At 39.0% G+C, this 17,915-nt stretch overlaps 1 protein-coding gene across 2 annotated transcripts in view; it reads left to right on the plus strand.

Annotated features, from left to right (window-relative positions):
- LOC136884706 (zinc finger protein 85) overlaps window positions 1–17,915 on the plus strand; it is a 417,693-nt gene that overhangs the window by 212,317 nt on the left and 187,461 nt on the right. For both annotated transcript variants that reach the window (XR_010861415.2, XM_067156988.2), the window contains exon 4: window positions 4,616–4,698. Coding sequence is in view for 1 of the 2 variants with exons in the window: in XM_067156988.2 (XP_067013089.2) it covers window positions 4,616–4,698 (83 nt within the window). In the remaining variant the exon portion in view is untranslated. The remainder of the gene's footprint in view (window positions 1–4,615; window positions 4,699–17,915) is intronic.

Below are 17,915 nucleotides of genomic sequence, written 5' to 3' on the forward strand. Positions count from 1 at the left end.
TCCTTTGGAAATTCGTGCAAATGTGGCATCTACAAAAGATGAACTTTTAGTCGGAAAGAGTGATGGAGTTGGGACAACTGTCCAAAACAGTGTAGAAGGTAGTGAGGAAATTGGACATGTTCGAACTAGGTGTGGACGTAAAGTGCAACTACCTGCTAGATTTCGACGTGATTGTGATTGACTTTCAATGACTTTCATTTGTTTAATTTTACTCATGTGTTTCTGATTTATTGTTTTAGTTTGAGTCGTTGGAAATTAATCACGACTCAAAGGTGGGAGTATGTAGGATTATTGAAGAGGGCTCTGCCATCTAAGTAGACCCATACATATTCCTTGACGTCTCAACTCTACTATAGCTAATGCTTCATTGTTTTTCAATCTCACAGACATGAAATAAAAGTTACGTTGAAGTCTTAAAATTAAAAAGGTTGTGAAGTACTGTATTTAATAATAAACCTGCAGAACGCCGGGTTGGCTTTAGTTTTAATAGATATATTTCAGTAACACTTACTTGAAACAAAATGTTTCCTAGGATTATTTACACTGATTACTGCAGCCATATGCTGAACATAGGGCTGGCATTCTTGAGACAACAATCTAACCTTTTGCTTCTTAATAATATAAAGTCCAGTAAGCATGTACAACATTCCTGTATTGAGCAAGTATTCATGTTGTTAAAGTTGCGCCGCTGTGAGCTTGTATTTCGGAGATAGTGGGATCGAACCCCACTCTCAGCAGCCCTGAAGATTATTTTCTGTGGTTTCAATTCTGGGTGATATCGAGGAAGGTGTAATACAGCAGGACAATGTTTGGCTTAAATACAGTCTATTTTACAAGTGCATGGGACTGCCTCTTTCAGTTTGGTTAATGGATATAACCAGGTTCTCAGCATATTCTCTTAGAAAGGAATTCCAGTCTTTCTTAACCACGACACAATTTCTTACTTGTTATTTTCGAGTCCTGTCCAAACTCTGGTTTGATGGTGCTCTTCGTGTGACCCGTAACGTATTCATTTCTGAGTAACTACTACTTCCTACATCTGCTCTGATATGCTTGTCGTATTGATATCTTCGTCTACCTCTACTGTTTTTACCGACTGCACTTCCCTCAGAAACAACTGAAGAAGTCCTGTGTGTCTTAGGATATGTCGTATCATTCTATCTCTTCTTGTCAAATTTAGCCACATTGGTCTCTCGCCAATTTAATTCCGTATCTCATCGTTCGCGATTCGATCTACGCATCTCACCTTCAGAATTCATCTTTAGCACTACATTTCAAAAGCTTCTTCCCTCTTTGTGAGCTAGTTATCGTACATGTTTTACTTCCATACAACGCCACACTCCAGAAAAAAGTTTTCAAAAACATCTAAGTAATTCGTTTATCGATGCTTGAAGAGTGCAAATTTATTTTCTGAAGAAATTCCTTCCTTCCTTCCTTTTGCTAGCCTGCAGTCTGCATTTTAAGTCCTCCTTTCTTCTGATGTCGTTATTTAATTTACTACGCAAGTAACAGTATTCATATACTTACTTTAAAAGTTCATTTCCTAATCTACCTAATATTTCCAGTGACAGCTGACTACGTTCTACTGCACTCCATTCCTTTTGTTTGGATTTATTTATTTTCATCGTGTACTCCTTCCCCAAGACTCTGTCCTTACCATTCAACAATTTCTCCTTATCTTCTGCAGACTGAGATTAAATAACATTATCATCAGAAAATTTCTGGGTATTGATTTCCTGTCCTTGGAGTGTGATTCCAAGATTCCGAGAGATCAATTTGCGACATTAGCTCATTTCGTTTTGAATTACTTCACCCCCTCTTCTATGTGAACATTGAAAAGGGGGGAACCTGCAGCTTTGTCTCACTCCCCTATGGAATGCTGCTGCTTTCTCAAAATTTTCGATTCTTATCACAGCCGACGGATTTTTGTGCAGATTGTAAATAATTCTTCTTTCTCGAAATCTGATACTGATCACCATTAGAATCTCAAATAGTTCACTCCGTTCAACAATATCAAATGCCCAATCCTTGGATTGCAGTTTCATAGGATTATCAGCAAACTGTTGTCTATGTTCCTCATATCCAGTCCATCGGTACTATCGTATCACCCATCACTTCTCTTTCTTACCTAGTTTTCCTTTTTTCAAAGGTTTCCTTGATTTTCTGTATGCACTTTCTACCTCTTCTAGGACCATAAAGCTTTGAACATCGTTGAATTTTTCTGTCAGCCATTCTTTCAAAGATGGTTTTCCATGGTTACCTACTTTCAAACCAGGCAAATGCTGGAACTGTACCTTAATTAACACCAAGGCTGCTTCCTTCCAACTCCTTGAACTTTCCTATCACAGCGTTGCCATAAGACCTATCTATGCCGTTGCACCATGAAATAAGTTGTAAATTGAAAGTTTTGGATGTATAGGAGTGTTGGAACTTTAATAGTAGCAACTATTTTAGTACAACTCATACAAAAGAGATGAATGTTATACCAAGATATCCATAAATGCAGCCGATCCTGAAGAGACTCATATGTTAAGAAATGAGCCTTGAGGGATTCCAGGGCAGTTTTTCCTATGTACTTTGGTTCCTTGATTCCTTTTGCGACATTAGTTACACGAGACATTGGGATTTTCTTCTCTTTGGCTGGTAGGTCGATACAAATTGGCGGCCTAAGGAACGGTTCCGTAAGTGGGCGCCAATGAGTTAATGCCAAGGCTGCTTACTTCCCACTCCTAGCCCTTTCCTATCCCATCATTGCCAAACGACCTATCTGTGCCAGAGCACCATGAAGCAAGTTGTAAATAGAAACTTATTGGACATATCGAAGGGTTGAACTTCAATAGTAGCAAATATTCAATTACAACTCATACAAAAGATGTGAATGTTATACCAAGATTTACTGTCCTTCAGAGTAGTTACCAGCATTGTGCACATCTTGTTATCAATGATGTGGACGCCATACGATAGCTATTGCAGCACCTGTTATGGTGATAGTTCGAATGGGGCAGTTTACTGCCTGACATATCTCTGAAACAGTTCTGGAACAAAGGCCTCGAAGTGGTTCCTTCGTCTTGTGAATCAAGTCAAAGTCACAACGGTTTAAATCTGTTGATTATAGCATATAGTACAGCAATTCCCAGCCCCAACGACCGAACAAATCAGTCACGTTTGCACTGTATGCAGCCGAGCGATGTCGTGGAAAATGATGGCTAATACGCATTGACGGTACGCTTTGGAGGAACATAGTGCGTTAGGATAAAGCCATCACAGTCTTACATGAGTATAATAATAACTTCCACATGGCGGCGGCGGACGAATCCCCCTATTTAACTACTGCGCGGCATGCGTGCGACCTTGGCTAATATATACCCCTGCTAACCTCTGTCGCAGAACATGCTACACTTTGCTCCGCGGGTCTTCACTACTTGCTGTGGCGCAGTACAATTCGGTTAGCCGCGACGAACGACATTGTGTGCGCATTATCACTGAATATGTTTCTTAATGATTGAATAAATTAGAGGAGGAATTAGCTGAAAAAACGACAGGGTTTATACAAATAGTTTTTTTATAATTCCCAATTTCAGTCAGCTAAAATGGAATAAAAATTTATCTTTTATCTCCACAAAGTTGGGGTGGAGCCACTGCTCCCTCTCGCACCCCCCCCCCCTACTCGCCGCTACTGCTGCTCATGTCTAGGAAACATATCAGGTTGTTTTCAACTCTCTGAACAGAGTCCTTTTAAGACCAAACCAAAACCCGTGGTTCTACAACTCAGGTGAGCCTTACCCTGTCAATCGACCTCTGTTCAGCCTGATGGCCTGCAGTTTATAAGTCGATGTGTGCTGAGCACAACTAATTTTCTTGGCCATTATTCTTGGCTTTTTAGTCTAAGGACTCTACATCTCCATCACTCAACACCTTCATTGATCTCATATAGCCTGACTGGACCAGCAACTGGCTGTCCGAGTCTGATAATAATCTCTGGCAGTCCGAGAATCAATTCTGGGGCTTCCGCGAATGCGGCGTACTTGCTATCCGTAGAAAACACGGCCAGCATTGTCCTTTAAAATCTCAATGTAAATGTCGTAAGTCTATATTGATAAAGACTTCAGATTGTCTAGAATCCATGAAAAGTCCAACAACTGACTATGTGATGTACGAAATTGAAAATGATAGGTGACAGATTGAGCTTTCTCTGGTTAAAATCCAATGCATGTGTGACAATCAGTCATATGTGGGAACACAAGAAACAAACAAGTGACCAGTCATTTAAGAACACATAATAGGATGAACATGATGACAGGAAGTTGTAGGAAGAGAAGAAAAATTTGTAGAGATTATTGTTGTCCTTTAAGTTTTTCTTCTTCTCCTTTTGCTCCCTCTTCCAGTGCTGTCCCCTTTATCCTATTATGAGCTTACTTTCATATTCCTGATCTTACAATTTTGACTTCACACGTTTGTGTGTTTCCTTTTTACATTGAGAGAACAAATTTATATTTTCATTGTACAAGTATGCAATTTACTTCGTCAGGTATGTCATGTCTAATTATAAACTTTTACTCTAGTTAACTCTTTACTCTACATTTCTTACTTTCTTTTGCATATTTGTTCTTTACAGCCTTCAACCAATATTAAGGATGAAATATGCGTAGATGAACACTCCGTTGGTCAGTTGGTTGCTTGTTTCAAAGAAGAAGACAAGTAAGTACTGTTTAGCTTGATTAGATTTTACACCTTCTAACCCTTGACTATATGGAATGTGCTATTTATGTGTTCATTACCTCCCTCTGCAGACAGCAGGTGGAATAAAGTCCTCAATATCCCAATATCTTGGGTTCACGGCGAGCACAGGTCCATCCAGATCATTCTCGAATTCTGTCTCCTGTACTTCACTCATGGTCCGAACTTGTTGGTTTGATCGTGACTCATGAGAAAATTCCACAAAAGTAGAATAAATCAGCCTGTAGTATCTAGTGATCAGCAGGCCTCGTAGTTGGCACCACTCGGTATCTGAGCCAGTACAATGATTAATATCACCATCGCAGTTCTTTTCTACTTATTTTATTAAGTGTTCCTGGGGTGTCTGGTTGACCATGATCTTGCTGTTCGCCATTCATGCAACATGACCAGTCCAGAGAATCAACCTGCCATGAATTAGGCACTGGAGTCAGTATTCTTTCATACCTCTGTACATCTTTGCATTCCTCTGTCAAAACCCCAATTTCTTTCATTAATGTAGTGACACTTCGCAAATACCTTCTTTCTGTGATATCGGTACCTTACTGTCGCCTTCAGTGGCTTGTTAAGTTTCAAAGCCTTGGAATACACTGGCTCTTATGATGACATAGAAGATTTTTATCTTGATGTTGTTAGGTACATATGTTTTAATGTTGTTTCAGATGGAAGAATAACATCATTCACCTGCCCGGAATCATTCCTATATTTCAAAGCCTGATCATTTGCAGTTAGATGACCATGTTCTGATGTATTCAGTTTGCTTTTTATGCTCAGAATTTATTCTGACCTTTGAAAATTTGATCCTGGGATCTAGTGGCTGAAAATCCAGCAATGATCCACAGAGACTCATGTGTTATGATCCATCATCTGTATTTTGTTTATTCTTCTTCACCTCTATCACCTCATTATAAGTTATTATAAGTTTGAAGATATTTATTTGGCTAAATGTCAAGTATTGATTGCTTTCTGATGTTTGACTTGGCCTCCTGTTGCTCTTTAACAATCTTTGTTTTTACATCTGACAGCGTAAGTAGTAGGTGATTTCTGCACAATCTGGTGATCACGGGCAATGTATGGTAGAAATGCAAAACACCACGGACTCACACATCACAATATTCTAAGAACTATCAAATCAATAAAACTGTAGGTAACTTATTTGAGAAATGCATCCTGGTATGGTTAAATTAAGTGAATAAACAGAAGCAAAAGTGGGGGTTGATTTAGAGCAAGAGGTTGGCGTTGGCTTCCTCAGTGTTCTGGCAGGCGGGAAGTATATTCTGGGTTAGGAATGTTCTCAAAACTGCCTCTTGTCTGGCTGTGTTGGGTGAAAGTGAAGGAATCAGACGTTTGCTTTTGCAAGACTGTTATTCTCTAATATTTAAATCTGCAGCTCATCACAACAATATAACCAGAAAATATTTCAAGATGGTGGCAAGCAGCTCCGTAGTGATATGAGTCATCAGAGTTTGTGCCATGTTTTTAATGGTATAAAATGTAATAACATCTGCAAATTTAGTATCAAAGTACTCCTTTACAAACAGAGAATTGGATATAGATTTTGAAATTAATAAGTGCTTATTAGTAATATCTAAATGTTAGATTAGTACTTGGGCATGCTGTAGAAGTGAAGGTCTACAGTCCACCGCAGGAATGGGTATCGGACGTCTGGGGTGATGGCAGGTTGCTGGAGGGAACATTGTTGCCAATCCTCCCTTATCATTTCCCCACCTTTTGATATGTGCAGTTGCTCTTACTGGAGATGTGGAAGTGAACCCAGGACAAAACTCAAAAGTCTCATTCAAATGCCTGTGTAACGTGAGTAATTCTGAACATCATGTGAATCAGCTACTTGTGACGTGTACATTTTTTACTCGGTAGTCTAGGGAATATGTGCAATGATTTATACATCTCTACTGCAGAAAATTAACTCAGACGGTGCAGACATGGTTGTGTTGGAAATGTAGTTCTCCTCAATCTCAGAATCATTTTTAACATGACATCAAGCAATGTAAGTAGTGATGTAGCAAGTTAGATTATTGGACAGCACAACACGTTTTGTTCATAAACATTCCTGGGAGGGTACTTTACTACTCGTAGATAAATATGTTTTTGAATGGCATTCTAGCTATTTAAGGCTTTAAATATTAATTTACTTTAAGGGCAGCACAACTTGCCATACCCCTTTTTGCCATCTGTCAACTTCTTGAACTTCAAATATTTAATTTTAGTGATATGTTGATTTATGAAGATATTCTGTCCTCAGAGTTGGCTCCTCTGTTCATGCAGAACAACTTTTATTTGTTCCTTGTGTTTCTGGTGTGTTTTCTACACATGTTTGCTTCTGAAAGTTTGTTTTCGTGACAACATGCCTCGAATTGGAAGAGTATACAAGAAATGTAAAGGGGGGCCTGGAAGGAAGCTGAAAGCAAGGGTAGTTAGTGGTAATAGTAGTGCAAATAATAGGTATTTTGTCCATGGGAGTCCTGCAGGCTGTTCTAGGTTAGATTTAACATGTGCTTCAACTTCATCACTGATTGTGATTGATAATTCGAGCAGTGAAAATATTAGTGCTAGTGCTTCCAGAAGAAAGCTGAATAATGATTCATGTATCGAATCTTTTGTAAGTACTCAATCTAATTATGAAGAAGAGACAAGTTGCAATGTTGTCATAGATATTGAATTGTTGTCATCTGCCATATCTTTATTTGCAGTTTGTAAAGTATGCCATGTTAGTGACAGTTTATTTTCTTGTGAAGGTACCACTGCATGATATGGACGTGCTAGTAAACTATTTCTGAAATACAGGAACTGTAAAGCTCAGTATTCATTCTGTACCAGTAGGAAAGCTGACAGTGGGTATGAAACTAATATTTAGGTTTGTGTATGGATTGCGTACTATAGGTAAAGGTGAATTAGCTGGTAAGACACCGTGTGCAGTCCTGAATCTCCCAAGTGGCCCAACAAGTTTCCAGAGGTATACAGGTTCATTACGTGAAGCTGCTAAGCATTGTGCTATTGCCTCTATGAAGGCTGCTGTCGGTGATGCAATTGAAATTAATGATAATTCTACAGATCTTGTTGTGGCTGTTGAAGGGATGTGGCAGCATAGAGGGCATACTAGTCTGAATTGTGTAGTAAGCATTCGATAATGGCAAAGTGCTGGATGTAGAGGTACTGAGTAAGTACTGTCATAAGTGTAGATTTATGAAAGATAATTAAAAACTTAAATTGCATACAGAAAGTTCTGAATGTAATGTAAATTTTGAAGCATCCAGTGGGAATATGAAAGCTGCGGGTGCTGTAAATATTTTTCCAGGTCAGTTGATATGTTTGGGTAAGCTATATAAAATATTTAGGGGATAGAGACAGTAAGAGCTTCAAGAGTGTGGTAGAAGTAAAGCGAAATGGAGATGTCAGTGTGGAAAAGCTGGAATGTATTGGACATGTCCAGAAAAGAATGGGAACCTGCCTTTCCAAGTTGAAGAAAGTTATGAAAGGCATAAAACTACCAGATGGAAACCACTGTCTGGGAAATTTAGACTCACAGACAAGGAGATAGGCAGTTTGCACAACTATTATGATATGGCAATTTATTTTTATAAACTATCAAGGAGTCTTGTCATGCCTTGTGCCCAAAAGGACCATCCTCATGGTAAAAGTACAACCGTGCTCTTGCAGCTGGTGAACAGTATAGTCATAGGCACTCATTGCCTGTTGAAGTGTGCAATGTAATAAAGCCAGTTTTTAGAAGTTTGACTGATCAAAACCTGTTGCATAAATGTTTGCATGGTAAAACACAGAACCCAAATAATCATTTAATAGTGTAATATGGTCCAGAATTCCTAAAACAGTATTTATAGTTACAGATATATTGAATTTGAGCGTTTATGATGCAGTTCTTTCATTTAATGATGGCAGTGTTGGTAGAGTTAGGCTGCATCAAAAGTTAGGCATAAACCCTGGGGAAAATGTGGTGAAGACATGTTCCAAGTTGGATCCTGTCCGTATCAAGGGAGCAGATTATGAAGTGACTATGATAGCTCGGAAGGCAAGAATGCACTCAAGGTATAAGGGCTAGGGAGGATAAAGAAAATGCAGATGATCGAGGATATGGTGCAGGGATGTTCTAAAGTGAGTAACAAACTATGTTCAACTTTGAAACCTGTTTTCTGAGATCTTATATTTTTAATTTTTAAGTAAATTTTTCTCAGGAAATAACTATCATAGAACAGTAAAACTTAAATATCATACAGATACTGGGATGAACATTATTGATGTATTTTTAAGGAGTTTAGGTTTAATATTTTAGAAATTATGAATTAATAAAACTGATATACTTGGAAATTTTGGAAATATTTTAACAACTTGCAAAATATTCTCTTAAACTTACATTATACAAGGTACTTACCTACAAAAATAGGATAAGGGAGAGAAATCCTTCGTCTATCAGCTATTAAAATTGTGTAACATCATGAACAGTTCACGAGAAAACTGTACCTAAAATTGACCAACTTAACAGTGTGGGTATACAAGGTACAGCGTCCCCTTAATGCTCACAGCCTGAAATATGTAAAGCGTAAACAGGCAGTTCTGGCCATTCTTGCTGCTTTAGATCCACCAATTGTGTGCGTTAGGGAATCCTGACAAAATTCGTCAATCTATGACATAGAAGTGGTACCTCAGCCACACACAGTATTTAGGAAACGTCAGGAGGGGGAACACTTATTCCCATGGAACCCGAATTCAACCCTGTGCGCTTTGAGCAGCTGGAAACAAAGGCAGATTTTTTAGGTGGAATTGACATGCGCTGGAAGCAGGTTAATTTTGTGTTCCATGTACCGAGCTCCGAACCCCCCGCCCAGTGAAATCAACAAGGAATTACTGCTGGCTCTAAACCCAGTACAAAATATACAACATTGATTCAAAAGTATCTAGAAAGCTGGTGATTTTATCTTGGAAACTTTCTGGCAGCATGTTCGCCCTCACCTGCCTCTTCCCATGAGACCATTAGAAGCAACATTCGTTGTAGAATTGTACGTGTTCCTTGAACAATTAATTACTGAAAAAAGCCGCATAATGAAAACTTTTATCGTTACTAACCCTCCATCCTCAGTACCGAAAACAGAAGTAATTCTTTGTTCCTCCGAACATGTAACTCGTTGAAAGCATTACGGAAGTCTAATTTAACGAAAGGTTGCGGGCACTGATGAGGAGACGGGTAATATATATGTGCGACATGGACAGCAGATTCAGCTTTATTGGGAACACGCACTCCAAGCTGGTGGGGAGATAAGAAGACCATAGCAGGTGTACGGATTCTGTAACATAATATTTTGGCAGCTAGTCAACGAAACTCGGTACCGACAGCAATAGGGCGAATGCCACCACATTTCTTATTCAGTGCAGTGAGTGAGGAACCAAAATATAGTGGGCGAAACTCGAAAGGGACTCTGCCGGAAATGATGACTTCAAGTAGACCTAGAGAAGATCTTATGAGTTGCTCCTTATAATCATGCTCTTGACATTGGAGGAGGTATTTCAGGACCAACGGACGAAGGCAATCCAGTGCACCAGCAGATCCTGAAGGGAATAAGAGATGGCATAAAAATATTCTGCGGTCGTCACTCCAGGATCCCGAAGAACGACTGGACCATATGTGGTAGGTAGTTTCTCACGAAGTTCTTCCAATAGAGACGCATCGGCCGTGGTGACAGTGTCATCAGTAATAGGCAACCGAACTGCTCCACCAACGTCACCGTCGGAAAGTTTGTTCTCCACGCTCTTGACATTGACTGAACCGAGAGAACAGTGGGATTCCGATTATGTAAAGAAGAACAGGGTATGGCATCACGGTGGACCTCATTTCAACATCGAACTCACAGTTCAACCCACGACGTAAGGTTGATTACCTCATCTGATTTCTGAGGAACACGGAGAGCAGCAAAAGGAAAAAGATCATAATTCGAGGTACTAGTATCGTTGGTGTCTACCACACGGCGAACAACTTCAAGCACGGCGTCGGCTACTGTTGAGCGAGCAACTCTAGACAGACGGCGCAGAATGGGGACACCAGTTTTTAACTGAACAAGAAGTGGACCAATTTTTGATAGTGGCAAATTCTTCAGTTCCGTACTCTTAATTGGTTTGTTGTTTGTTTAGTCCTCAGCCCAAAGGCTGGTTGGATCCACAACAGCTCTGCCATCAGCTGTCATAGATGGCCTAGGCATCACTGAAGAGGCGTACTAGGGAAATGAGGAGTGAGGTAGTTTCCCGTTGCTTTCCTCACCGAGCCAGAAGTTGCTATTACATATCAGTCTGCCAAGCCCACTGAAATGCAAGCACCAACCAACCCTATGAGCAATATTTTCACGCCATTCATAGCAGGGACTGGCTGCAGAAGGAATGGCATTACTAGCATCACTCATACCTCATTCACTTTCATTTTGTCTGTGACCGCTTGTTTCGGACAAATACGGTTACCAAATGACAACTAAGACAGGATAGTGGAACGTGCTGGGAAGCCCTACTGAGGTCCAGAGGAACGTATGACGTTATGGGGGAGAAAAGACTAACAAGAAACACCCTCTAGCTCAGCTATATTAAAAATGACAAGAAAGTTTTACAAATACATTTCCACGACACCGAAACAAGACATACTTAAGTAACTTAACATAAATTGATTTAACAAAGAAAGTGATGCTACATTAAAGGTGTAGTTTAAAGCGAAAGTATTTAATGGATGAAAGAATTGAAAGTACGGCAATTGGAACCTAGGGTAAACTCGGACACATTAAATTAAACTTTTTAGATGACATTAAGCGAAGAAACAATGAAACTCAAAAGGAATTAAACTAAATGAAACGAAACCAGAAAACTTTGAGAATAACATAGCAAAAACAGTGAAATAACACTCACTTCGGAAAGGCAGGAGCTCCCGAGGGTAGCCCTCGAGCGCGAACGCTCGCTAGGGCGGTCGGATGGAAAAGACGCCGAACTCACGCATCATTTTTCCCAAGCCGGCAAGAAGACCGGAAATGGCCCGATTACAATCGACCAATAAGATCAAACTTACCCTAGATTCCTGGACCTTTTTGCCAATAGGAAATCTCGTGACCATATATGGTCATTTTAACATCGTTAGCAATTGCACAAGTTCTGGAACATTACGATTACAACACCAAAATTTCATCATAGGAAACCGCGAATGCAGTACAGGTACAGGATGCTCCAAAATAAATCACCTTACAAATTTTACATCAGATTACATAAGAACTACATTTAAAAAAAATCACTTCAAAACACTTTTGCATGTTGCAATGTTCATACAGTTCAATTCTTGCCGTTACATAAAATTCCAGTAGAGTCCAGAGTTGCAAAAAATTAAATCCTTCAGACAAATAGAAAAATTAAAATTTACATTTCCAAACACACTGTAGTTTCAGTTCTCCGTCCCACCAACCGGTGACATTGTCAAAGCCAAGGATAAAGCTGAGACAGATCAATGAAAGTAGCAAAATTGCTCTAGCCCATACCAGAAGACATAGTGCACTGTAAACACTAGGTCCGCCAGCAAAGGCAATACATAGGCAAATTCTTCAGTTCCGTACTGTTAATTGGTATGCATCGGCAAATTGTTCAGTTCCATACTGTTAATTGGTATACATCTCCAGGAGGCGTGTCGATTATCCTTCTTGACGTGGGGTGGCTCAGAATTTCCTCTGAGAACATCAATATGTGACTTACTAATACGGTTCGCAAAACACCTGGAACCCACGAAGAATTTACGGCAATGAGGACAAGGCACTTCGTTTATACATCTTGACACATTACTAACGCTGTTTGTATCCTTGAGAAGCCCTGCTGAAGCAACTTCTTTGTCCTTCTTGTTAAAACCGAAATATAATTCTCCTTATGATGTTCTCATGATCTTGAAATTCGGAACGGTATGTGAAATTATTCTGACTCAGCGCTACTCGTGTGCTAAAGGAGAAATAAAGTAGCGTGTCTTAGATTTTGCAAGAGATGATTGCGACGGTGCTATGTATGAAAGCTGATAACAGAGTATAGTTAGAGTTCTTACCAACTAGCTGATGCCGTTTCGTTTTGTATTACTCTTCGCTTAGGAGCGCCGCTTTGTAAATGATTATCTTCCAAATGCATGCTGAATATCAAAGATAAGTTAAGCAATATATCTGCACTTCAGGACTCGAAACAATTAGAATATATTAACAGAAATCTCGTCCCTGAAGCCACAGGCAATTTAAAAAACACCAATACACGTGAAAAACTAACTTATACACCAGGAAATGTTGTCAAATGCCTCTAAATGAGCGACCATTAGGTAGGTATGTCGTGTATCAGAGTGGTGATATCGTTTATTACATGTCATGTTCACCGTCCTATTTGTACTCCATGAGCTGTGTGACTGATATATGATCATTATATCCCCGAATGCTGCTGGTAACAGTTGAATGTTTTCTCAACGTTGTCGGTTTGCAGCTTCCCTTGTGACGGTTGAAAGTATCTGTCATTAGTGTGTCAAGGGTCAAATGAAGTGTTAGGTAGGTGTTGAGCCATGATCTGGATTTTGAGAGAAATGTGAGGTGTATATCATTTGTATAACTGAAATCTGCTTCGAGAGGATTCCTGCGCAAAGTAAATTTTACAAACTTTTACAACCATACATACATCTTATTATATTTTTAAGCATTTCAGCATTCAGTCGGCAAGCCTCTGTGAATTTACTAAACACACCCAGCATCCTCTATTTGTAAATAGCCAACGAGCTAGAGCAACATAGAGGGGCTGTATGCCTGACATCAGCGCTAGCGGAGGCATTTTAATCAAGGGCAGCAATATTTTGAGATGACGACAGATAATGTACCCTCTTTCCGACTAATCATAAATTATTATTTCTTGTTAGCCTACCTGTTTATCCTTTGTCCCAAAGAGTTTACTTTTGTTTCCATCTGCTGTTCGTATGTCATTCACTGAAGTTGGTTATTCAGGGTCTTTCTTTGTTTTCTCCATAATGGTTCTAAAGGCTGTCTGTAAACCTCTATGTCTTGTGTTTGGGCATTGGTTTGATGTAGGCCTATTTTAGTTAAACGTAAATCAAGCATAGTAGAAACCGTATTTTACAGTTATTTGTGAAGATAATAAAGTGTTTATTTTTGACGTCAGGTGCATTAATAATTAAAATTAGTCTATAGTTCATAATTAGCAACTTTGAAGGTTACCTTTCACCTAGTAAACCCAGTACCGAGCGAGTTGGCCATACTGTTAAGGTCGCGCATCTGTAAGCTTGGTTCTGGTGGTGATGGTTGTGGTGGATGGGTGGTGGTGGTGGTGGTGGTGGTGGTGAATGTTTTAAGAGGAAGACTGGCTCGAAACTCTAATCAAAGGGAAAGATGGAAGGGGTCCAACGCTTCGAAAATTGAAGGTGTCTGCCATAAAGGGACAAATGCCACGAAAGTCATGAAAATGAAAGACTCCCTTGGTGTTCTCAAAACTAACACCCTCGGGATCGGAAAAAAACTATAGTTGACCAAGGGAGGTCAACTAGCAATTTCAGTAACCATAAAATACAAGAAACGATGAGTAAGAAACTTAATAGAAAAGTCTATTAGTACAAGAAAGCTGGCTGGAAAGTGCTATCATAACTTCTAAGAAACCATCTACCCATCGTTACCAAGAAACACTCTCCATAGATCACAAAAGAAATAGTCAAAATAATACGCAAAATGTGTATGCTTTACAGGAAGCGGAAACTGGATACAAACAATCTTATGTGGGACAAATATAAATGCTTGAGGAATACCACCGAGAAGCTCATCCACGAAGCATACAGGAAATACATAAACGAGATAAGTAACAACAGCAAAGACATGTGTTAATACCTTAATAGTAAACACGGCAAATCAGTACAAAGTGCATTCTACTCTAATGACAATAGTTGCCTCCCCTGAGGCCATTGGCTCAACGTTCAGTGAGAAATTTAATGGTTCAAATAATGAGCCACGGAAATTACAAATATGTGCCCAAACAGAGCTAAGCCATTACCACTCTCTCCCTCTCTCTCTCTCTCTTTCCATCTATTACTTCACAGAGATCGAGGTAATTAAGAGCCTACAAAATACTCAACCACATGCTGCTTCTGACCTTGACAACATACCTCCAGTAATCTCTGTGCAATGTGCAGAAGCAATAGCTCCCTCGGAGTGGACCTTTAAACAAAATGGCGGCTACACGTTGTACTAGTGAGACCAGAGACATAGTGTAAGGTTTAATACGTATATTTTACTCGTAGAGGGGAAACATTGGAGGGTGATTTTTGGGACTCGGTGTTGGACTTCGAACAAGATGGTGGCTAAACATTTTTCTAATGAGACTAGGGAGATTGTGTAACATTTAATACTGATAGAGGCAAAATCGAAGGCAACCTGAGGTACTCCGAGTTGAACTTGTAAACTGCCTAGGTGAGGGGTAAGCTGTTGCAAGGTCATCAGCAATGAGCAGTCGCTAATGAGCAAGGGTCAATGAGTATACATTGCTTATATGGGACTAGGTAGGTTGTGTAAGGTCTAACACATTTGAATTGCTTATATGGACGTAATGGAGGTCGATCTCAGAGTCTCAGAGCTGAGCGTCCACGGAGTCTCTCACTTGTTGATTTTAACTTTTGAGGTTATAGATTTGAAATTTAAAGACTTCTAATTGCATACCATAATGTTTACATCACTTAGAGATTTAAAGCTTTGGGTTCAGAACTTTAAAAAATGTGTTGAAATGTAGCCATCAAGTCTGTGTAGACTAACTTAGACTATGTAGCTGAAGGAGCTGTGCGCTAGCTTTGCGACTCTTGGAAACTGCACTGTGATCAGTCTAAACGGCTGATCTAAGAATGATTGTCAGAAGTGAACTTAAAATCGTAGTAGCATATCACGTTTCTGTAGCCTAACTTAGGCTGAGAAAATATCATCTAATTCTAAATATGGTACACACACCCACCCATCTTCCAAGCTTGGTAAACTGCCTAAGTGAGGGATAAGCTGTTGGAAACTGCGTGGTCATCAGCAATGAGTGTCGCTAATGAGCAAGGGTCATTTAAGCATGACTTAATAAGCAGGGTCTAATAAGCTATTACAGATGATCAGGGGACAATTGAGCAAAGGCTTATTAGCATTTACTAGTGAGTGCGGGCTAATGAGCTGTGACAAAAAAGTGTGGATTAATGAGCTGTACGTTAAAAGTTTTTATTTTTGTTTACATTTTATGCAACCATATTATTTCAACTCAGTAAATTTTAAATTCATGAATGTCTGTGTTAATATAGCCTGTACAAAAACTCAAAAACTCAAGTTCGGCCAAAAATAATTAGAAATGTTATGCTTTGCTTCTTTATTTATGTAGCATTTTTCGATAGAACAACTACTAATGTTGTTATACAGGAAGTAAATTTTGTTCTTCACCCTAAACTACCATTTTAGCTAGCCTACTATTTCGTGTGTCTCTTTTGATTTATCCAGGCTTGAGACCTGCTCTGCAGATAGTGTTGGAAGTAACACCCTAAGAGATGTAGGTTATTGAAGAGTCTGCAACATTGTAGTGTAGGCTGTATGCTACAGAAAAAAGAAAGGTACTGTACTGACTGTACTGTGAAAGCTGTTACTCAGTAGTACCCACACAATGTAATTCTTGCCCTATTTCTAGAATCTCTGCTTCATAGTGTTTGTAACAACAATCTTGATCGGCTCTTATCTGTTACAAGTGTTCTACGAGTAGGTTGAGATCTTACATCTTTATACGCGAATAGAGACTTGTTAAAATTTCTGACTACGTGCGGGCACGTGATATGTAGAAAACTATTTAATCTGCTTTGTTGGTAAAAAGGCTTTGAAACCTCGGTCATCTTTTTAATCGCCTTCTTCATTTTTTACCTCATCCTGCTGCTCTTCTTCTTTAGATGTTTGCACTGCGATAGAACATGTAGTAGGTTTAGGAAATGAAGTAAAATTAAAAACTCTGACGGTAAATACCATTGAGATCTTGTCTTTCTTCCTCTTCTTTATCTTGCTTCTCTTTCTCTTGAGGTGTGAGCATAGGAAAAGAGCTTATTGCTAATCTAGACAATGAAGTAGAGTTTGAAATATTTTGTAAAGGTTTACTATTCATAAATTAATTATAATCTGGTAGAATACCTTTGACCTCTTTAAACTCCTTTCTCGATGAAACTACACTACAAACTTCTTAATGATGTTTGCCATTGGAAGGGTTCTAGAACAGACGTTTACACTGTTTGCACTGAAAAATTCACTACACGGCAACTTGTTGTAACCTCAGAGGAAGGTTTTTCCATAATCCTTGCTAAAATAACCAGGGGTAGGTTGTTTCATGGTAGATATTTTCCTAATGATGGAGAGAGGCAAAAAGAGATGAACCATTGTTTTCAGTTTAATAGTTATTTTATTCTCTCCACTACGGGAGCGAGCCATCATTTTAACAAATGGACTCTTTGGCCAATTATATTTACATATATTTGTTTTAGTTATGGTTGTGCTAACTTCACACGTTTCATGGAAGTAAATTAAAAAAAGTCTTCTGCTTTTGTGAAACACATTGTCAGAAATAAAAGTCGTTTCCTTGTTAAAGTATTGAAACACTACAAACATAATTACAGAACAGGAAACATTGTTTTTCTCAAAGTGAAACAATGTAAAATATATTAATTGTATATTTTTACATACATACATATATATATTTTTTTAATTTAATTGTACAGTCGATGACATAAAAGTATTAACAAAATTCTTATCCATGTGAATAACCCAAGTTGTGATAATTTCTGAGGGAAAGAAAAATTACAAGAAGAAGCTCTCCCAGAGGTGTGCGATCTGTATATGTCCACAATTCCATTTTGAGTTTAAATTTATCGATGATCTGACTTGGAAGTGGGAAGTGGTGCTTGGTAGGAGGTGTGAGTTGTAAGGCTTGTAATCCCGAGGTCTGACCTAACAGCCAGGGGAAGAGGTGAATCCTGTGGGATGGCCTTTTAAATTTGGTCCAATGTATATTCCATTGAAAATTATTTCGAAACGTTATGCCTAGGTAGATAAGTGTGGTCGTTATAGCAAGGGGTTGATTATTTTAAGGTTAGAAGGAGTTTGTTAGTGGGACGGCAT

Source organism: Anabrus simplex, chromosome 13, assembly GCF_040414725.1.
Source record: "Anabrus simplex isolate iqAnaSimp1 chromosome 13, ASM4041472v1, whole genome shotgun sequence".
NCBI classification, from domain to species: domain Eukaryota; kingdom Metazoa; phylum Arthropoda; class Insecta; order Orthoptera; family Tettigoniidae; genus Anabrus; species Anabrus simplex.